The sequence below is a fragment of the Filicampus tigris genome, chromosome 11 (genome assembly GCF_054856515.1).
Source record: "Filicampus tigris isolate MCC_2025a chromosome 11, RoL_Ftig_1.0, whole genome shotgun sequence".
Taxonomy (NCBI): Eukaryota; Metazoa; Chordata; class Actinopteri; order Syngnathiformes; family Syngnathidae; genus Filicampus; species Filicampus tigris.
Window position 1 is genome coordinate 2812835 of NC_141227.1, and position 16965 is coordinate 2829799.

A 16965-nucleotide genomic window follows, 5' to 3' on the forward strand; every position below is an offset into this window, starting at 1 on the left:
CAATGGAAACATAATGGAAACATGGGAACAGGAGTAACTAGATGTTTTAAGTGTAACAGTCTCCATATGTATGCGCTTTTGATACAATAATTTATTGTTAAGTATTTTGACCCCTAAGTTATGTCTCGTGGACCCTGGGTGGTCCAAGTAACCGGGTTTGAGAACGACCATTTTACAGCAGAAGAGCGAAATAAACTTTTTGGGACGCAGGCAATCCATACAGTTTATACATTGTGTGTCAAGAAGCTAAAACTAAGTGACTAACATCATCCGTCTTTGTCCTGTCCTCAAATCAGATCCAGATGTTTTGATACAGCATTAGGAGGAGAGCATCGCAGATGATTCAGGACTGAGAATGGAAAAAGGAATGAATGGTGAAGACAAGAGATAATTAAGGAATTAAAGGGAAGATTCCAGAATGAACGATGCTCCAGCTGTACAGTATGTGGGAGGAAAGGTCAAACAGTAAAACACTGTGACTTTTATGTCTGACAAATGTAGTGAAAGAAGGTTAACAAACATTTAAAACAACCCATACAACAAAATACAGTACATTACTTGTAATTACTTTAGTAGATTTTTTTCAGCAACACTTGTTTTCATTTACTTACAGTCAAGCTAATGTGCAATATGCAAATATTTAGCTCTACTTAGGTGGTGGTGTATGTACAGTATTCAGTATATACAGTATGATAGGGACAAATGTGGTGTTTCATAAGTACAGGGCATGATGGAGTGCATGCAACATTGTGTGTCAAGAGTACGCTTCAATGGATTATCATGTCAGCATGATGTATGCTGGAAGATAAGATTTGAGATAAAAAGTGTATACTGTGGGATGCTTTCTTCTCTTATGTAACAAACATGACATCATTTTAAGCCTGCCTGTATCTCCTTTACCCGGTATACTGTTTACATTTTTGAGCAGTAAAAGACTCACATTCCCTCTAAATGTGCTTTATGTTTAGTCTAAATGCATATTTAACTCATTCACTGACATTTTAAAACTCTCTTTCATCCTAATGTTTGAAAAAAAAACGAAAAAAAAAAAAATCCTGGGATTAATGGCTGGACTGTGAAAAGACACGTAAATTCATCAATGGCAGTGAATGAGTTAAAAGTAGTCCATTTGTGTGTCACGACCAACAGGCAAAATGATGCATGTTGAACTATTTTGTAGGAATGCAGTATGGTAGTGATAATATAAAAATAAATTTAAAAATATGTGACGTGAATAAAGAAAATGGCCATTTAACACCAAAAACTGTTCAGGCGGAGCTTTCTTTTTATGACCCCCCCCCCAAAAAAAAAAGAACAGCAACATCAGCAAACAGTAATAATTGTCCAGACCATTCAAATGTAACTCAGAGGAAAAATAAAATGATGTTGATCCAGGGCATATGATATTATGCATACTTAACTCCTTGTAATATTTTATTAATTGGATAACTAAAAATCTGTTTGCATTTGGGAATACTTTTTTTGGTGGGGATTAATGTTCCCCCTCCTGGTTGATGAATCATACTATAAGTTGCAAATATCATTCATTCATTTTGCAAGAAAGGATTTTTTTTCAACTCAAGGTCCTTTGGTTTTCTATCATTTTGTATCTTTAACGTGCATTAAATGCAGTTGCATTTGTTTTCTCTCTTCCATATTATTTTGTAAGGAAGAGATTTTTGTATACCCGTCCGACAACTTTACTCTATAATGTAATGTTGCAGTATGAATATTGCATTGATTGCATTTTCCAAATACAGGATTTTTATGAGTTTATGTATTCTACTGTGTTTTTTTTTTTGTCAAAGTTGTGTTAATTAAGCAGCTAATCATGCCAAATTCACTGACCTCTGACCTCAGAAATGTTCTTGTTGATTGGACAAAGATTTCAACAGACACTGAAAAAAGCTTAAACCTGTGGACAGAGCGACAACGAGGAACATGAAGTACAGTCCACACAACCAGTACGTTACTCCATGAACAACAGTTTATTAATATACTGTACATATTTTGGAATTGAACTGCTGTGACAAGACTTTTAGATGAAACCAAGAAAACATCGGCGCTATCTAGTGGTCACTGCTCACTATCTGGTGTACGCTTCTTTCCAATAGACTGTATGCATGCAGCACGCGTTCGATGTCATAAGGCACCGGACGCTTCGGAGCCAAGGGTTGCCGACCGCTGGTCTAGAGCACGTTTGCCAGTGAGGTATACAGAGAAGGAAAACCACTTTGAAGTTAAAAAAAAAAAAAAGTACTAAAACAAATTACTTCATTATTCAATAGAATAATCTATAAGATGAAGGATTTAATTAGTCAGGATTCATTTTGGAAACATGTGCATGGAATTACTGCGTCCATAGGTGTCAGTAAGCCACTATTACTGGTTTGTGATCTGAGGTAAATGGAATGTACCATTTCATGAAAATGTGGACTGGGCAGATGAGATTGTAAGACATCAAATAGATGGCAAAATTGAGGCTTCACCGTACAATTGATGCATTGAGATGTGACTGACCTGGCTAAGGAGTTTGTCGAGTGCTGCATGGTGGCAGTGAAATGAATTCACTTTACAACAAACAGCAGTTCGGCAGACAGTGAACACTTTTTCAAAGAAAGTGATTTGAAAATGTTCATTGCCACTCCCAGTTGGAGTTTACTGTCAAACTAAACATAAAACAAAGGGAATTACAGATTGTGTCTTCAAAACAACCACATAGGAAAGCCAGTTTAGCGTAATGCTGACAAACGATGCAAAATGCCATAGATGGGCTAATCAATATTGGTGTTGCAGCGTTCCAACTCTTAAAGCCATGAACATTTGGACACAAACAGTGGAGCAACACTTGCAGACAGATAATATACCAATACTCACGGGTAGAGTTGCCACCAGTTCCGTAAAATACGGAATCGTTCCTTATTTGGCTATTAGATGTAGTGTCTCATAGTGAAGCAATACAGGGATGCGATTTGTTCCGTATTTTCATTCATGTCCAATACAAATGTCCGTCATACACTAAATCTGCCAATAAAGAGCAAAATAAAACACAAGAAATATTCAGGCTACCAAACTTGTCATGGATACGCAAGAGCCCCGCTCCAGTGTAGGTACCAAATCTCCTTCGATTTGCTTGAACCCTACTCACAGGCATATATTCTTTATCCTCTGTTAAGGACTAATATCACTGCAGCAGTGACTGTCGCCATGTATTTCTGTATGTCTGTGTTATACTGCCGCCAGGTGGCCAAGGCGAGCACAGCAGAAGAACAAATGTCCAATGATTTGAAGCAAAGAAATATGGCGAAAACGGTTATTTCTTGACATTCTATTTATTGATGTCATTACTGTATGTTTTTATAAAGTGCAATATTATCAAGTGACATCCTTCTTAAAAACGTGACAAAATGTTTGGTTTTTGGGGAGGCTGGAGCGGATTAATGGCATTTCAAAGGGCAAAGATGATTTGAGATACAAGTGATCATGTATCTCAAGGCACTAGAGCTTTGCCAACAATAGTGTTTCTACTCTGGAAGAATTCTGGAGTTTGTTGCTTGACCCCTTCACAACATGACATGTTCTGGCTTAATTTACCAATTCACTCAATTTGAATACCTGATGCTGCAAGTAAAACACCTTTTAAGTAGAAAATGTACGGATGTGACAGGGCTCAGGTGGTAACGTGGTAACGACCAACCCAAAGTGTGGGTTCGATCCTGAGCAGTATCCTATTCGATCCTGAGCAGTATCCTATTATTCTTGCACAAGATAATGAACTCCCAGTTCTCCTGATACTGCATCATCATTTGGCGAATGTGGAGAATTGTTGAAGTGCTTTGCGCATCTGGAGTACATTTTGTGAGGAAATTAGAAGTCTTTATCCCAGCCAGACGCCTCATCAGGTGTCATTTCTGTGTCAGGAGGAAAGATGTCAAAGTGACTGTGATCCATTGGGCCATTCAGCTGTAGAAACAAATTGGACCATCGGTTTGCTGACATGATCATTCACACCTGAATTTATGATTCATCCTGGTTACTGTACAAAATGCTCACAATTTCGGTCAAAAGTGACTAAAAAATGACCCATTTTGGGAAGTTTGGGAAACGTTGCATGACATCGACGTATATGGATTAGGGTTTGAAAGTTTTTTGGAAAACGTCAAAACTGATCGATTCAAGCATTTCGGTTCAATCCAAGTTATTCCGTCGGTCCTTTTGCGCAACTCTCGCCACCCGAACCTCTTGTCTCAGTTTAGTCACACATAATTACTCAGTGAGATATGTAGGCTTTTATTACTGAACAAAAAGCTGATGTATTTACACGGAAACATGACTTGTCTTTTCTGTTGTATGAATGGCAACAGACGGATACACGGATTGGTTGTACTTTTTGCCATCCAAGTGAAGAGATGTTATTTGTTATGTCTGGCACTAGGTATAATAGATCAACAATAATGGTTAAAATAATAATGCAATAATGATGATAATAATAGTAAGAAAATAATGTTGTGAATATACACTTTCATGTTAAACTACAAGACAAGAGATTTTACTGAAGATAAAACTGTGATCTGAAGCAAACTGTGGATTTTGTAAACCGTTCCCCCCCTAGTTTGTATGTCTGTGCAAAAGATCTCACCTCTCTCTTTAGAGGAGACAGGAGCTTGTGGCGCCTCAGTCCCTCCCAATTGAAGCCCTGGAACCATCTGTCAGAATAGGTCGCATGATCCAGCCAATTTATAATGTACTGTATACAAGTTTCAACAGTGGCTGCATCACAGTCATTTTTTGTTTTTTCAAGAAATGAATACATGAAGGATGTGAAGGGTGTATATTATACAGGAATCTAACCGGAAAACCAAACTAGAAGAGAACAAGGGATGGTGAATGATTGAAAGTTACAGTTGAGATGTTTTAAGTGGACCTACTTGTGCTTCTTGATGTCAATGATCCCATTCTTTTTGTTCCCCACCCTCTCAACTGGGTTTAACCTAGGTTTAAAGGAGTAGAATTCACATACATTATTTTCAGGCAAAATTGCACCAAAATGTATTGCAGTGTTCCTTCGCTACATCGCGGTTCGGTTATTTCGGATTCACCCTATCAAAGGTTTTCATTTGTGACCATAACTTCATCTATTGCAGGTTAACCTTGCCATTTTGAGGGTTTCTTTGTTATTTTTCTTCCCTCTAAGTCAGATCAGGCAAGAAACTGTTTCCATCCGTACTGCCTGATGCACAGGAGCACCTAGAGCGCATACTGGCACTGTTTTTGTTTTTGGTGCACTCTGAATAACCATACGGCACATTTCAACAACACTCTGAGTTTCTGAACAGTAAGAGTGAAGCAGTGTGCACCCTCATCGTGAGTGCGTTTGGAAATACGCTCCTAGCACGCTGCTTCACTCAGGCTGTTTGAAAACTCTGAAAGCTGCTCAAATGTGCCCTTCTGTTATTCAGAGAGCCCCAAAAAACGAAGCCCCTTGCAGGCAATACGAGCCGAATAGTAAACAGCTGCGTTCAAATATGAATGTGAGCGAGATTTGCTGTTCTTAAAGGACGACGTCGGCTAATGACTACTTCTGGCTGTGCTTCTTCTTCGTTGTTTTCAAAAGAACAGAGAAGAAGAAGAAGCAATGGGAGTCATGGCGACTAATTTTTACTTCGCACAACAACAACAACAAAAATTTAAAAGACGCATTAATCCGCCAGGGTTGTACCTTTGGCTAGAATACAACGGGGGATTTTAGGTAAGTTAAACCATTTTAAAATAAAAAGAAAACTACAATGTTATTAGTCCGCTCACATAAATTTATGAATGCCGCCTGTAATCATCAGCTCGGTATTTATTCTACATTTTGCATTTTAAAAGTTACATTTACTAAGGGTGATAGACGTTTACACAGGTGGGGACCTGGATTGGTATATAGTAGAGCAAAGTAAGCATTTTGAGTTGAGTTTAATGAGCATGAGGTGGGGGTTGTCTGGTGGAGCGTGTTTCCGATGTTTATGGTCAGTACATTTTTTCAAAATATATCAGTTTGACCTCTTTCTTTTAATCAGGTGCATTTTGTAGTCCGGGGATTACGGTACCATATTTTCTGCACTGTAAATCACACTTTTTTGTTGGAGACACAGATTAAGATTTGAAATGTATCCTTCTAACTACGGAAAAGTTTTTTCTTTTTCATTTAAAATGACTTACTTTAACTAGAATCCCACATTGCATTGTGCCAAAGTTAGAATACTAGTTGGTTATTGTGCCATGGTAGTAGTAAATAGCGTGAATTTTTCATGATGGTTACATTTTATTTTGTTTTAACTTTTGTTTTTTCAATTCAATTTGTTTTAATTATTTTTTAGAACAAGTGTTAGTTTTTATATTTTTCTAAGGTTTTTTTTTCTATTTTAGTTTGAGTCATTTCGTTAGTTTTCGTTAACTATAATAATCTTGTCTTGGGCTGTGTCTGAATGTCCACCCTTATTCCCTAACCCCTCATTCACTACATAGCCCCGCTCTATATGTTGCACAATATAGTAGTTCCCTTTCCCTCATTCTGTTTGGCGATTCGGACAGCCAGCTCACTACTTTCTCCTTGTTGCATATCACATGACCACCGTAGCTGTCATAACGCACCGGTGCATTAAGATCTCCGACTATTTATTGTGAATAAAAAATATTTATTTAACCTGTATTTTATTTCCTTTATTGTACATATTTTCATCCATCCATCGATTATCCAAACCGCTTATCCTCACAAGGGTCGCGGGGATGCTGGAGTCTCTATCCAAGCTGTATTTGGGAAGTAGGCGGGTACAACCTGAATTGATTGCCAGCCAATCGCAGGGCACACACAGACAAACAAACATTCACACTCACAATCACACCTAGGGGACAATTTAGAGTGTCCAATTAACCTACCATGCGTGTTTTTGGAATGTGGGAGGAAACCGGAGTACCCGGAAGAAACCCGCGCAGGCACAGGGAGAACATGCAAACTCCACACAGGAAGGCTGGGGCCGGATTCGAAACCCACGACCTCTGCACTGTGAGGCGGACGTGCTAACCAGTCGACCACCGTGCCATCCTACATATTTTCAATTAAATAAAATGGTTCATTATTTCCGTGGTTACTGCATCGCTTTGATATTCGCATTTGCGCCATGTTGTTTTCTTCCATTCCATTCCATTCCATTTATTTGTTTCAAGCAGATTTACTTATCATAAATGACTTGCATACAAAAAAAACAACAAAACAAAAGCAACACTTGAGCAATACTTAAAGCAGAAAACATGCAGGTTCGATATTCAAATAAAATCAGTAACACTCGAAAAGGAATGGGAAAAAGAAAAACTTATTTAATCCCACCCCTATTTCTCATCAATAACTTAACAGTTTAAATACTTCCTTCTGTCTTTTAACATCATCCAGAACAATAAACAAAAAGGCAAGGCAAAACTGACCACAGTATTGCAATATATAACCAAAATATGAATGAAAATAAGAGCAATATACTTTCGTTCATTCATTCAGTTAACTGTTATCTTACAGTAATAATAGTACATACCAGCAATGGTAAAACAAGCACATACCAATAATGGTAAGGAACAACATAAAAAAAAGCTCATACCAGCAATGGTAAGAGACTACATAAAGAAAGCACATACGAGCAATGGTAAGAACAACAATATCAGAAGGGTAATAGACAATACATACCAACTTGGTGAGGAACAACAAGCACGCATCAACATTTCAAGACAGAGAATTGATTCCATATTGCATAATTGCATATTGCAGATAAACAACGCATGGCATTAAGACCGCTCTCACTATATTGTGACTGGAGCATATATTTATATAACTGTTTAAATCTGTGAATATTTTGGCACAGCTTGTGTTGGATATCCAGATTGTTCCAAAGTTTCACACCACATACAGATACACAAAAGCTTTTCCGAGTAGATTGGACTTTAGGTAATGTGAAATCTCCATATCCTCTCAAAATATGCGTTTTCTTCCGAATTGTGAAAAAGTGTTGTATGTTACTTGGTAGTTGTTTGTTGAAAGCTCTGACTAAAATTATTAATGTATAATATTTTACAAGATCATGTATTTTAAATAGTTTTGACTGAATGAAAAGATTTTGAGTGTGTTGTAGAAATCCAACCTTGTGAATGATCCGCACAGCTCATTTCTGTAAAGTAACTAATGGATTGATTGTACATTGGTAACTGTTTCCCCACACTTCAATACAATACGTAAAATATGGTAGTACCAAGGAGTAGTGTAAAGTACGGAGTGTATTTTCATCAAGAAATGGTTGAACTCTATTTATAATTGACAGACTTTTTGAGATTTTTGTTGTTATGTGTCTGATGTGGGCTTTCCATGATAATTTACTGTCAATTATAACCCCTAAAAATGTATTCTCATCTACATACTCAATATGAACACCTTCAATCATAATCTGTAGTCTTGAACTGGTTGTAGAATTACCAAACATCATTGCCTTTGTCTTACACAAATTTAATGTTAATTTATTATTATCCAACCACTTCTTCAATTTATTTAATTCCTCATTTACCGTGATTACAAGTTCATTATAATCATTACTGCTAAAAAAATATATTGGCATCATCTGCAAAGAGTATAAATTTTGGTGATTGAGATATGTCAAATATATCATTGATATAGACATTGAAAAGTTTTGGTCCCAAAACGGAGCCCTGGGGGACACCACAAGAAATACTGAGATTTTTTGATGAGTAAGGTCCCATTTTAACATATTGTACCCTGCCTGTTAAATAGCTTCTTAACCACTCCCAGCAACCCCCCTAATACCATATAAATTAAGTTTGTTGAGTAGAATTGGGTGATTGATTGTATCAAAAGCTTTTTTCAAGTAGATAAAAATTCGAATAGTATGCTTTTTTTGGTCCAGTGCATTCGTGATCACTTTTATTGCTTCAATTATTGCCATTGAGGTGGTTGTTGCTTGCAATGCATTGTGGTCTATATTAACCAGTTGAGTAAACATCGATGCACACTACTTTTCCAAGTGCATTGTGGGTAATTCTGAGTGCTCTACATTTATCCTCCCTGGACATTCAGACACCCCTACAAAATGTTAACAGTGCGCTATATAGGCAATAATGTGCACATTCAGACACAGCCCCTGTCTGGGTTTTTGTAAAATAAACGCCCCCCCCAAAATTCTACATATTCTGGAGCACCTTTTATGGTTTTTCTTCATGATGCATTTTTTGAGTTGTGCGAATTTTAAAGCAGAGTGACTTATTGTCAGAAAATTAGAGCATGTCTTGTAAGGTATTTTAAACTCTTCTTCCATGCAACCCTTTTAACTTTGAGCACCTGTCCCGCCAAAATAATCTGCACAACCCTTCTGATGTAAGTAAGTATAGTAATATGGGTGATGTCAAAACATTAACATAATATTTGGCTAAGAGACATGTTTTAGCTCACTTCAGCATTCAGAGACAGCAGGAACTATGGCCCTTGAGGGTAACAACAGCCTGGGCAGGTAGGGCGTACACTACAGCTTCACAATTCGAAATTTGACAATATTTACAGTATCATGTTACCTAATTTGTTAAATCATTTTGATAATTGATGTGAGAAGTCATTGCCATGTTATGCATCTTCACATAGATGACTACATTAATGATTAATATTAACATAATTAAAGGTAATTTGATCACATGTCACAATTTGATTCAGAAGTGTGAATCAAACTGTTCGCCCTTTGCATTAATCATTACAAAAGAAGGAGGTCTCAGTTTGGTGATCCCTGCTGTACAGTGACCCACTAGTATAGCTACTAAGTGTTATTACCCTATCCGGGTCCATACTTGCAGAGTCTCCTGATGAGGTCATCTGGACGCTTGCCTATTCTCTTTGGGAAGTCAACCTTCTCAATCCCATGGAGGACCATTGTGTAGATCTTTATGGGGTCTGTTCCGGAAAATGGGGGACTGGAAAGAAAATATATTGTCTGTTCATTGCAAAAATGTCTCTTTCTATTTGGCAAATAATATTCAAAACATGGTCTGTTTTTTGAGATGACAAAATTTGATGTAATTTGTAGTTGAGGAAGGTGATAAGGGAAAATCTCCCACTTTTTCATGTGTCCCCTCCAATACTTTCACACCCATAAGCCCATCAAGGTCTAAAGCGCCTGGTGAAACATCCCTCTAAAACCCAGAGATGGGCACTTTACCCTTTTTTCCGGTCTGTCCTCCGTCCGCGACCTGGGTACCCTTCCTTCATCGTCCCTTATCCATAAAAATAATTGTCCTCCGACCCCGTCCGTCCTCATCTTTTAAAAGCGCTTACATCCTTACAGTCCATCAGTCTACTATCAATCAAATGGCATCCTGTGGCCTAATCCATGGTATTACATGTGTTGAACCACTTGAGGGCAGACTATGCATGTGCAATGTTACTGCAGGGAGCACACATATAAAGTGTTGTGCAAGCAGTAAATAAAGGCGGCTTTGTGGTATCACAGAAGAGAACAGTGGTCTTGCTTTTTAAAAGAACCCAAGAACCCAAGCGGACACGTAAGTCTGTACTTGACCCATTTCGGGACGAATAGAGGGACGGATGAAAACCCACTTCTGTCCTTGCTTAGTCCATCCTTTTTAAGAGATTTCTCATCATCCGTCCATCCGTCCACAAAATGGGCGTCCATCCGGGACGGACAGACGCACCGTTCCGTCCCTGGTCACGGCACGCCCATCTCTTCGAAAACCTAAGGGCGACTTCAGAATCACCCTCTAAAACCTGAAGTTTTCCCGTAAATTCAATACAGTAAGTATTCCCACCTACGGACCTCTGTCAAACGGAAATTCCCTCACCCGGAAAAACAAGGTAAGCATTACATTTTCTACTCCTATATTACATTCACGATCGATTCCTGACAACGGAAGTTCCGGTATCTGGAAACCGGAACCAATAGCGAAGCCCGCAGTAGTGCAAACTCAAGCAGACCCCCCTCTATACTGCGGAAAAACTTTGACCGCTCCGCCATCATCAGATCAAACGGAAATCCCTCACTCAGAAAAAAAACCTATGCATTAAATTTTCTACTACTGTATTATATTAACGATCGATTCCTTACAACGAAGTTCCGGTATTGTATCCGGAACCCAGAAGCCATAGCGAAGCCCGCAGTAGCGCAAACTCAAGCAGTTCCCACTCGATACTATGGAAAAACTTTGACCGCTCCGCCGTTTTCGGATAAAAAACGGCGACATGTAAGTTACTTTGGCTTGCGTTTTTCTGAAAATGCAAAAGATTGAAAATGTATTCATTTACATTTTTGTCTTCAGCTCATGGCTTCCAAACGAAGAAGAACGGTAATGACCGTGGAAGAGAGAGTGAAATGCATCCGATTAAGCGAAGCTGGACACAACGTAAAAAAACCATCCAGGAGACACTTGGAGTCGAAAAAACTCAAATCTACGAGACTTTGAAAAACAAGGAATCGATTCTGGCTCAGTACAATTTCAGCAGTTTGCCTGCTCAAAGGAAATTGTTTGCGGCTCGACGGACGAAGTACACTGGCGTAAATGAACATGTCCTTTTGTATGCACAAGAATCACCAGACATCAGTGATGATTAACTGGACAGTTACTTGCAATTAGCAACAAAACTGTATGATATGCAGACAAACATTTTCATACAGCAAAGAATGAACACAACAACTCAAAATAGACTCATTTTTTCCCAAGTCTGAGAAAAGTCAACAAAAATACAGTACAGTTTACTCTAGTTGAGTACAGTACTGTACTGCATTGGTGTTACAGTATTTTTTTCAACAGTATTTGGACCATGTTTGTTACACTGTACTGTATTTTGTTCATATACCTGTACTTTATAGTGCAGTTTTTGTTTAATAAAATGTTTATTATTAATATATTGCTTGTGTTGTTAACTTGTTACACATGTATTTTGTTAACATACTTGCACGTTTATACAGGACATGTATCGTAGTCGTTTCCCACATAAGGAAATTCTGTTATAAGGAAAGATTGGACAATGCAAATATGATTCCTTTCTAGAGAATACTTAATGTACCTACAAAATAATTCATATCTCAGTCCCTGTATCAGATACGTAATTCCAAAATAATTTGAGATCTTAGACCTGTCTTTCACACAGGCCTTAGTGGATCATTATTTACTATTTCAATCAAAATGTAAAAATAAAAGTGTTGGTGCAAGAGAAGCACAATTTTTAATAAAAAATCGAGTGGGAATTACCATCCTCTATTCTGTTTTAAAGCCGTCGATATTGTCATTATCTACAAACATATTTCTTAAAAACAAGAAAATGACGTATCCACTTTCCCGACTGTAAAGGTAGAAAGACGCAACAGCGCTCCCGGCACCAGTGATAGAAACGTGGTAATGCGCTCGGCCCAAATGGGTGAAAACATTTCAATTCCTTTCCAACATTTCTCCGAGCTGCCCTTGAAAGCAGAATAAACAGTTGCTATGCAGATCAATCACACAGACATCAGATGAGTCATATATGCTGAATAATGTTTAATAAACCAGGCTGCAAGAGTCAAAAGAAGAAACCCAGATTTTTTATTTTTTCAAGCTGGCAGTTAAAATAGAATAAAACTGTTGCATGTTCACAATGCAGCCCAGGAAATGCATAAATTCTTTATGGTTGTGGAAATTGCTTCACTGCCTGAATCTTTGCTTCGAATGGATGAACAAAGCCCTGACCTTCAACCTCGCCAATCTACATGTACATATCTGTGGCTTTGGCGAACTCACATTTTGCTTGGTGAACAGTCAACTTGGCCCAAACCAGCCGTTCAAACAAGGCTTGCACATGCTGGACATACTCCTTCCAAGAGTTAAATAGATGACAACATCATCGAGGTACACAGCACACCCTTCCAGGTCGGACACAGCCAGATTCAGCAATCTCTGGAAGGTGGCTGGACCATTCCGCAACCCGAATGAAACCACTATCTAAAAAAACAGTCCAGAAGATGTTATTAAGGCAGCAACCTCACAAGCTCAACTAGACGGAGATACCTGCCAATATCCCTTTACGAGATCAAATTTGCTAACATACATGGATGAGCCAACTTGGTTAAATGCTGTCCTCCATTCTGGGAAGAGGATACAAGTCTGCCTTAATAATACCTTTACTTTACTTTACAGGGTCTCAGTGTTGAGTTAGGCTTCTTCACTAAAAGGCAAGGTGAAGCCCAATTTGAAAACATGGCTCACCAAAGTAATTTTCTAACATACAGTATATACTGCACCTCTGCATCTAACTGCAGCTTCTGCTTCTCGGACACTACCGTATTTTCCGGACTACAAGTCACAGTTTTTTTCATAGTTTGGCCGGGGATGCGACTTATACTCTGGAGCGACTTATGTGTGAAATTATTAACACATTATATTGTATCTCTTTCCTTTTCAGCGTCAGCAAACAATACACCAAACAACCACAGGAGGGCGTTCTAAGGCTGCATATAAACCTGCATTACATATTGACTTTACAACGGACAGAGTAACATGTATATCATTTCACATCTTATTGCAATCCACATAAAGGTACATAAAGATAAATCCTAAAAAAATAAATCCTATTAAAATGCATGAATAATTTAAATGGTTAAAATCTGACATTTTTACAAATAAGTAGTTAAAATAGTATGATAAAGACAATTTGACTGTCTATCAATATACATCGATACAAAATAGTGTACTGTTGGTTTAAGACACTGGCTGGGGTCTTGCATCAGCCACATGTACAGAGCTGAGAGCAGGGAAGAGAACAAAGAGACAATTACGACTGAATATATCAATACTTTTGGAGACTTGGAAACATTCTACACGGTCGGGGATAAACAAACGACTTATTTAATCAATCTACAACCGTTTTGGTGAGTTTAAAGTTATCATACCGTAACTTTCTTGTATGCTACACGTGTGAATGTTAGCTAAATGTTACCATCGTAGCTTGGTGGAAATGATGTGTACTAAGAGCACAATTAATTTCCTCCAAAAATGCGACTTATACTCCAGTGCGACTTATATATGTTTTTTCTCCTTTATCATGCATTTTATGGCATGTTCAATTAAATGTGTTTGTGTCGGGTTGCCCGAAAACAACATGGGTTACTTTTCTACCAACTCATCATGTTTCACGGAGTCTAAATGACCAACCATATGCAACGACGTTCCAAAGTCTGAGACATTTTCAACTGACCCTTCAAATGTTTATCAGAAGCTACTGAAAAGTCTTCCTCCCCCACAAAAGACAAGCCACCAGGGACAGTGACAGGAGCTAAATCACCGTTTAAGTGCTTGCACCTGGATCACGAGAATGGTAGGTTGTTAAGAGACTTACGTGGCACATCTTTGATGATTGTTGACAACCTGGGGTTTTAGTTGACACCTGGCTTGAAAACGAGAGTTCACCAAAAGTAAGAGTGCCAATACTCTATCACCTGGACAAAAAACATGCAACTCCGCTTCTTTGTCATACTTCTTTTTCATTTTCCTCTGAGTGTCATGTCTCGTCAATCATGTTAAGTTCTCAGTTTTTAATCCTGTCTTTCAAGTTGCCGTGTCTACGTTTATTTTGTAGTAACTGTTTCCTCTTGTGTCAGAAGCTTGTATCCTGCCACGTCCTGAACCAACGCATTACTGCAACCTTGAACGTCTTTCATGTTACAGAGTACATGCCTTTTGTTTCTTGGGTTCCTTATTTAGTTTTTTTGCCTCCAGCTTCTGCTGTGAGCTTTTGTTTCTAGTTTTCACCAGCATTGCTGAATTTCTAAGTTACCGAGTTACTTTTCTTGCATTGTTTTTTCCAGCTTTGCGATTATGTGATTTTTGTTGTTGTTGATATTTTGAGATCCCTGTTGACAACCAAATAAATGTGTTTATTTTCTGAAACCTGTGAATTGTGCATTTGGGTAATTTTGCATCCTTGTCACGAGATTCCGATTTGTCTTTTACCAGTTCACTAGCCCGATACAACTTTAATCTGAACCCATTAACGTACTCCATAAGATTCTGAGGTGGGTCGTCAGGTAAACAACCATCCCGCGAAACTTCTATTGGCCCATGCACTTTATGACCAAACACCATGACAAAGTTGTTGGGACTAAAGCCTGTGCTCTCCTGCACTACTTCACAAGCAGCTAGCAACTGCCAAAGTACCGTATTATAAGACACACCTTTATATAAGCCGCACCTTTCAAAGTTGAAAAATTTGATATTTACTGCATTTACAGAACGATTTTGAACTGTAAATGTACATGTTTTTACCAGAATAGATTCTTTCCTAACAGCGCCTTTTAACATGGCAGTGACTTTGCTGATTAAAACGGAACAGAACAAAGAGAAAATAAAGTATTTATCTTCATTTAGCTGCATGTTTATATAAGCTGCATGGTTCAAAACCTAGGAAAAAAGTAGCGGCTTATAGCCCGTAAAATACGGTACATGTGTGTGCGTGTGTGTGTGCGTGTGTGTGTGTGTATATATATATATAAAGACTCTCCAGGATTTTGCGAAGTTGCGATCGCAATTATTAACACAAAATTAAGAAAATCCCGTGAAATCACACTTTCCCGAAACCTTTGTTTAGACAACTTTTCTGCAAAAACGATGTTTTAAAAATGTACATTTCACGTACGTTTGGGGGTTATTTTGCCGGAAATGGCTCCGCAGGCACCATACTGGAAATTGTAGGGTGGCTGAATTCACAAAGAAGAAAATCCCTACCTCACATCCTGTTTCAGACGATGGGGAACGTTGACGCCAGAGAGACGTGCAACAGCAAAAACGCAAGGCATTTACCAACTAAAAACATCGCAATAGGACCGTGTGAACCGATAGCCGAACCTCCTGCACGACAACAGAGGTAAACTATTTTGTTCTAAATTAGTAAAATAATATATTATAAAAGAAAGTCATCCATCGACAAGCACTTCACGACCGCACGACTATTGTTCCAATTACACCTTTAGGTTAAAAGACAACCCCTCTATCACCTGAGCCATGCCACACATTGCATACAGTACAGAATGCATATTAAAAGAGACAATACTGGCTTACTTGCCAGTTAGAAGTTCAAATATGAGGATTCCTAAAGACCAGCAGTCAGCTCCAAAGTCATGGCCTTTGTTCATGATGATCTCTGGGGCCACATACTCCGGGGTACCACAGAAAGTCCAGGTCTTCTTTCCAAGACCAATCTTTTTTGCAAACCCAAAGTCTGCCTGTGCAAACCGAAAACAGAAAGATTGTCAGTACTAATTTAATCAAATATCATTTACAAATTGAAATAATAACTTACCATTTTCACATAACCTTTTGCATCGAGTAGAAGGTTTTCGGGCTTGAGATCTCTATATATGATACCCAAGGTGTGGAGATAATCAAAAGCCTCTAGGACACAACCTATACAAAATCTGGCAGTGGGTTCATCAAAATAATTCCTTGGAGAAAAAGACAAATCATGTTATAGGTAGGGCTCGGCGATATGATTGAAAAGTATATCACGATTTCATATTGGTCGATAACGATATGTATAGATTTTCTTTTTTTTTAAAAATAGTGACCCGGAGAAAAATGAATTTAGTTTATTTTATTTCAACATCATACTTATTAACCTTTAATAAGAGGTCAACCTAACTATGAAAGAGTGAAATAAATGGTGAATAAAAACATTAAATAAAATTAGTTTTAAACATAAATGTGCTTGGTAGGGCTGGGCAATATTCCTGAAAAACTGTCACAATCTAAGTATTTCACATCAGTCAGTATTGATAATTATTGATTTTCTTTTAAACCCAATTAAAATTAGACAGTTAACTGTTTTTTTGTACATCATTATGTAGCGTAATGTGCAGTTTCTCCTCCACCAGTGCATTGTAAATGCTTATTTGCATTAGGTCT

The 16965-nt window shown here is 38.1% G+C and overlaps 2 protein-coding genes across 2 annotated transcripts in view; one reads left to right on the top strand and one right to left on the bottom strand.

Annotated features, from left to right (window-relative positions):
* LOC147139420 (uncharacterized) overlaps positions 1-1776 on the top strand; it is a 37333-nt gene extending 35557 nt beyond the window's left edge. Inside the window, exon 8 of the mRNA XM_086046085.1 lies at positions 297-1776. The gene's annotated coding sequence lies outside the window, so the exon portion shown is untranslated. The remainder of the gene's footprint in view (positions 1-296) is intronic.
* A 1537-nt stretch (positions 1777-3313) lies between these two features.
* prkg2l (protein kinase cGMP-dependent 2, like) overlaps positions 3314-16965 on the bottom strand; it is a 46728-nt gene continuing 33076 nt past the window's right edge. Inside the window, exons 14-19 of the mRNA XM_086045889.1 lie at positions 16364-16505; positions 16123-16286; positions 9871-9993; positions 4929-4991; positions 4640-4706; positions 3314-3963 (exon numbers count right to left, since the gene is read on the bottom strand). Coding sequence (XP_085902015.1) covers positions 3868-3963; positions 4640-4706; positions 4929-4991; positions 9871-9993; positions 16123-16286; positions 16364-16505 — 655 coding nt within the window. The 3' untranslated portion in view covers positions 3314-3867. The remainder of the gene's footprint in view (positions 3964-4639; positions 4707-4928; positions 4992-9870; positions 9994-16122; positions 16287-16363; positions 16506-16965) is intronic.